The sequence below is a fragment of the Lepus europaeus genome, chromosome 7 (assembly GCF_033115175.1).
Source record: "Lepus europaeus isolate LE1 chromosome 7, mLepTim1.pri, whole genome shotgun sequence".
NCBI lineage: Eukaryota > Metazoa > Chordata > Mammalia > Lagomorpha > Leporidae > Lepus > Lepus europaeus.
In genome coordinates, this window is record NC_084833.1 from 8,984,629 (window position 1) to 8,990,438 (window position 5,810).

A 5,810-nucleotide genomic window follows, 5' to 3' on the forward strand; every position below is an offset into this window, starting at 1 on the left:
GGAGTGTTCCCTCAGGCTATCTTGTGTACACTAAGGGAGGTGTGCAGATTAACACAGATGAGAATCATCTACCCTGCCTGGGGAAGAATGGCTGGAAGCCAGGCCTTGTGACCTCCCGCAGGCCTCTGTGGGCAGAACTCACAAGGCTCACTAGGTACAAATAGCCCTGGGCTCCTGCTTCTCCACATTCCCTGCAGGAAGAACCATCCTTCACAGTTCTCTAAAGCTGAGAGCTCAAAGCAATGAAGCTGTTGGTGCCTCTCCTGCTGGTTGCTCTGGCCCTCGGCTGCTATGAGGGTGAGTATCATTTGTAGTAAGTATGGTAAAAGCCTTCTCTACACAGCAGGTGCTCCTATTTGAGTCTGGAATGGGGTCTGGAACAGATCACAATTCCAAAGTCTCCCCTCTGTTCAGTGAAATAGCCCCCAACATCTCAAGGTTCACAGTAAACTTTCCCATATCTAGGAACTTTGACAAGAACACCATTACAGGAAAATTCAGGAAGAGTGATGGGAGCATGACTGTATGGCTGGTGTGTGAATTTTGACAGCAGCAGAGTATGGTGGGAGGTCTCAGTGTAAGTCTGAGCTCTGCCGCTTTTCAGTCCTTTGACCTTGGGCCAAATGTTCATTGTGTTCCAGCCTCCTCTTATTCTTTCTGTTTCTAGCTCACAGCATGAGTAAGAATGCAGTGAGATTAAAGATGCCACGAGTCCCAATATAGACATGAAGATAATATTTGCAATGATCAGATATTTTTCTCCTCCTACGTGTACAGAAATCTAACAGAGCCCTCAGATTCTGTCTCATAAATTCAGTCATTATATGTTATAGTTGTAAGGAATTGTGTAGAGTGCCCAGTCTGAGAAGAGCCAGTTGTGTCCAAATCTCTTGAGTAAGGTAGTTCCAATGGGTTGAGAAACAAAAGACCAATTTATGAGAATTCCAGATTCCCTAAGAGTGCTCAACCCATGACAGATTTATTGTACAGGTTAGCACTACGACTTTTCTTTCTGTAGAGTTAATTCTGATCATGCTCTCAGCCATCCAAAACGGTGCATGTCTTCACACGTTGTTAATGATCTCAGTTTCTCTGAAACCTACTTTATTCTCTCACTTTCTGAATCTACTCCTGGCTCCGGCATTTTCTCCTTGGTTATTTTCTTTCCATGTTCCACCTAGTGTTTGATGTGATCTGAATACATTTAACAGGCAAGGACATTAAGTTTGCAGAGTGAGTACAAAACCTCGAAGGAGAGAGAAATCAAGTTCTGCACAAAAAGTTCTTCCAGATCTGCCTACATTTTCTGGTAGGGCAAGAATGAGATAGAGTCCCCTCCATTCATTCTTGTGAAGGATTTTCAACATCCTGTAGAATGGAAGACAAATCACTGTTTACTGCAGAAGCTTCAGATGCGTGGGAAGAATGATTCTATCTCTTTGAAGTTTAACTTTTAGTTCATCTACATCTAATGGCATAATCTGAGTTCCTCCTGTTTAGTCTCAGAATATCCCCACCTCGCATGCTAATTCTTTCACACACTTTCCTCCAGATTTTCTCTCATTGCTCCATCTATGATAAGAATCTTGGCTTCCAAATTGGATCGTCCTAAAGTTTTTCATCTCCAGAATCCATGTCTGCCAATCTGTCACTCAATGTGCAGACACACCTGAGTTTTCTCAAATTCTAAAAGGGTATTTCAGCAAGAGAGAAAAGCACTGAAAAATAGTGGATGCATGTTAGAAAAAAAAGCCAAAAAAAAAAAAAAAACTGAATTAGTGTGGATGACATTGCTTTTCTGAAACCTCCCTTTCAGACCAAAGGGAAAGAAAGTTTTAAAGTGAGAATATAATTTTCCTCATGGGCATTGTCTATCTTAGAAAAACTACTACAGAACATGCCTGTGACTATAGACTTGTAGTTCAGGCCACCGAAGATTAGAGAAGGGACTTGGGCGCTCCCTTGACTTGCATCCTCTGGTCTGCTTTAACACAAACCAGGAGGAAAAGAAAGCTAGGCATCAGAAGCAATGGGTGGCAGGCCTATTAATGGCTGATCTGTACAGTGATCTGCCCTCAAGGAGACCCAACAGGCCAGTCCACTGCAGTGGCTTTCAATGTGGTAAGCCTGGGCTTCAGCAGAAGTCAGCTTGTGAAGAGCTCTGCCAAGAGTTGGATCACTGGGAATGGACCTGCCCTGGAGTTGAAGGATGCCCAGGTCAGAGCCACAGATCTTTCTGGCTCTAAGCTGAAAAGCCCTTCACTCAGCCCAGCTTTCAAAGTGACCACTGCAGCTGAGGGGATGGTCAAGTAAGGTCAGCAACATTGCAGACAGAACTATAAATTTCTTGTCAGAGATGCCACCTGCCTTTACCTGGCCAGCTCTCCTCCCAGGCCAGCTAAGTAATGAAAGTCAACAGAGTGCCTTCCCCTAGGAGGTTCACACCTCCCTTAGGTACCCCATGTGAAGAGATAGATAGGTCTGGGCCTCTTAACTTACAAGGCCTAAAGACCACCAGATTATTATCAAGCCCCTTCTGTCAGGTTCTATTTGCCTCTCAATCAGAAAACTTAATTGTAGCTTAGACAGCACCTTTCTCAGCTCCTCTAATAATGACTCTGTCCTTTGTTCTAGACCTTGTCTAGTGCACTTGGGCCTCATTCCTTTGTAATCATAACCTCTACTCTACCTCCAATGGCTCTACTCCCAACCTGTGTGTACTGATGGTCCTCTTCCCCACTTAATGCTGTATAATTGTTCAAACCTGGTAAATGCCACTCTTAGGATCATTGGTTACTATCCTCACTCTGTCTTTTATGACCTTGTCTAAATATGATCAGAGTCGGCAAACTTGGAAGGCTTCCATAGCCTTGGCAACTCATGACGAGAGCCTAGGGTGGTTACTGGCACCATAAAGTAGAGTGTCAATTTGTTGGGTCAACAACAGGAGCCACTGTGCACTTGCTTCTCATGTGGGATCTCTGTCCTTAATGTGCTGTACATTTTGATTTAATGCTATAACTAGTACTCAAACAGTATGTTTCACTTTGTGTTTCTATGTGGGTGCAAACTGTTGAAATCTTTATACTAAATTGATCTTCTGTATTTAAAGAGAATTGAAAATGAATCTTGATGTGAATGGAAGGCGAGAGGGAGCGGGAGAGAGGAGGGTTGTGGGTGGGAGGGAAGTTATGGGAGGGGGATGCCATTGTAATCCATAAGCTGTACACTGGAAATTTATATTCATTAAATAAAAGTTAAAAAAAGGTACATATCATATTAAGTGCTTAGGATTTTTAGCTGAAAAAATTTTAAAATATTGTATTTATTGAAAAGTCTAATGAGAAATGGGATATTTTAGTAAGTCTCATAGAAAGTTTTACTTCATTAGCATATGATGAATAAAATATAATATGAAATATAATAAAAATTCTGTCTTGCATACAATGATGAATTAATGGGCTTTGGATTTGGTTTAATTTACTATTTTATTACTTATTTTATTAAATTTGTTTTCCTGAGTAAGATGAAAAAAAAAAAGAAATTGCTTTTCTGGTCTTAGTTCTGTGACTCGATATGCAATTTTGAGGTAATTACAACATCAAGAGTTTCCATTGTTATTAGGATAATGACAGGTTGCAAAGAAGAAACTCTGGGGATCTTGCTTTGTCTAATATCAGAGAGCTCTGGGCAGAGGAAAGACCTGTCACATGTAAACTGTATTTCCATTCTTGTTCTCTAGCTGATGCAGCAGCCTGTCCAGCCTTTGTTCTTGATAGTACAGGCTTCTTATTTGATCCGGCACCTGTTTTTCGACTAAAGCTAGCAAAATACAATGCACCTCCAGAAGCTGTTGAGGCGAAATTGCAAGTGAAGGAATGCACGGATCAGATCGACAAAGGAAAAAGAGCGCTAATTGCAGGAGTGCTGGTAATTTCATTCTTCTTTATGCATCTAGGTCCTGTTTGGTCACAACACAAGGCATAAGGTCTACTAGCTGTTCTACGGGGTGTACAGGTGGCAGAACACCTGCCTTGCTTATGTCCTCAGCATAGGGCTGATGATACCAGAACACCTGCTTTAGTTTAATTTATTAAACTCAGCTACACATGGCATCCTGGGATCCTGCATACCCCTCCTCATATACCATCATCCTTTGTTGTACTGATCAAGAAGACATCCTGAGATCCAATAAAGGATGTTGAGAGCTCAAGCTCTCATTCCTCTCTGCTTCTGAGCTGTCCTGAGGATGAACCCCACCACCCCAGGGCATTTAGTCACTTTAGAGTCTTGTGTGTGGGTACTGGGTATGTTTGACAGTGAGCCAGACTGAAAGGGGGAGACTGGACCTATTCTTAGTTCAAGCATATCGTGGTGGGCTGAGATTCTCTCCCAGCTCCTGAAAATCCAGGAGCCCACTCCTTTTCCTAACTCCCTTGATGTGGATGTGTGCATTGCTGCTTTGTTTCCTGTGGTTTCCAATATATCTATTAGAAAATCTGATGGTAGAGCTGTCTCTTATCCTGTCTGATCCTGCTTTTAGATAGTCAGTTCAGGTGCAAATGCCCATGAATGTTGCAGCTTAGTGCTGAGAGGTTCATGAGTCCTGCTGCAAACTTCCCATCGAGACTTGAATCCACACCCATATGGGATGCTGGCACTGCTGGCTCCTTGTCTTGTCTTAATGCTACCCCTTCCGTATGAAACTTGACCTATACACTTGGGTCCTCTAACCAGTATGCAGGATCTCATCCACAAAAACATATCGCAAAAATCCTAGGTATGCCTCTCCCCTTTTGTGAATGGAAGGGGAGAGGGAGCGGGAAAGGGGAGGGTTGTGGGTGGGAGGGAAGTTATGGGAGGGGGAAAGCCATTGTAACCCATAAGCTGTACTTTGGAAATTTGTATTCATTAAATAAAAGTTTAATAAATGAAAAAAAAAAGAAAATTAAATTAAAAAAATTGGGTTTAACACTAAAATGAGAGAGTAACAATTAAAAGTATTTCTCAAAAAAAAAATCCTAGGTATGGATTCAAATTTTTTATATCCTAATAGACGGATTTTTAAATTTGATGGGTAGGACCTTTTGGAGGTCCCCTTATATTTTACCTACTTTGGAAAGGCTGTCACCTAATGTGTCTTGTTGGTGAAAATTTCATCAGTTTATGCCATAATTTCTCATACACTCTGCTTTTTTTTTGCTTTCTAATTTTACATAATGTTTTTTGAAAGCAAAATTTCAGTGACTTCTGGATGGTGGTGACCTGTTGTCTCTAGGAGCAGAATGAATGAACTCATATTTTCTCTCTCTCTTCTTCCTTTTTTTTCATTTTTAGACCAAAATAGTGACAGAATGTGCCTTGTGAAATCTGGACATCATTTGACCATGGTTTCATTGTCTCTACTGGATAGCCTAATCTTAGTGTAAAATGTAAGGGTTTCAATGTCTTGCTTAATAAATTACTTTCCCTGCACTTGTCTAAGTGTCTGCTTATTACTTACAGGCATGGGTCTTGAAATGCGGATCTTTAAATCTCAAATTTTCCCTTGAGCAATGATTAGCAATGATTAGCAATGATCAATTGCAGGGAGCCAACATCTTGTTACTTATGGCATCCTGAGGTTCAGGCATCAATAAAAACACAAGGGACCAGCAACTGTTCTGTCTTACTTCACAGATTTCCTATTCACATGACCATGAATTAGAGTGGAGTAAAAAGTAACTCCAACAACATTGTTGGTCTTGTACTCAGAGATACGGAAGCCTCAATGGCTGTCCAGTCCCTTGGTTCACATTCTGTAACCCTGA

At 41.4% G+C, this 5,810-nt stretch overlaps 1 protein-coding gene across 1 annotated transcript; it reads left to right on the forward strand.

Moving 5' to 3' along the window:
* Positions 1-242: 242 nt before the first annotated feature.
* On the forward strand, positions 243-5,367 carry LOC133764152 (secretoglobin family 1D member 2-like). Its single transcript, XM_062197830.1, has 3 exons — positions 243-297; positions 3,743-3,930; positions 5,338-5,367. The coding sequence occupies exons 1-3, from the start codon at positions 243-245 to the stop codon at positions 5,365-5,367; spliced, it is 273 nt and encodes a 90-aa protein (XP_062053814.1).
* The last annotated feature ends 443 nt before the right edge of the window (positions 5,368-5,810 follow it).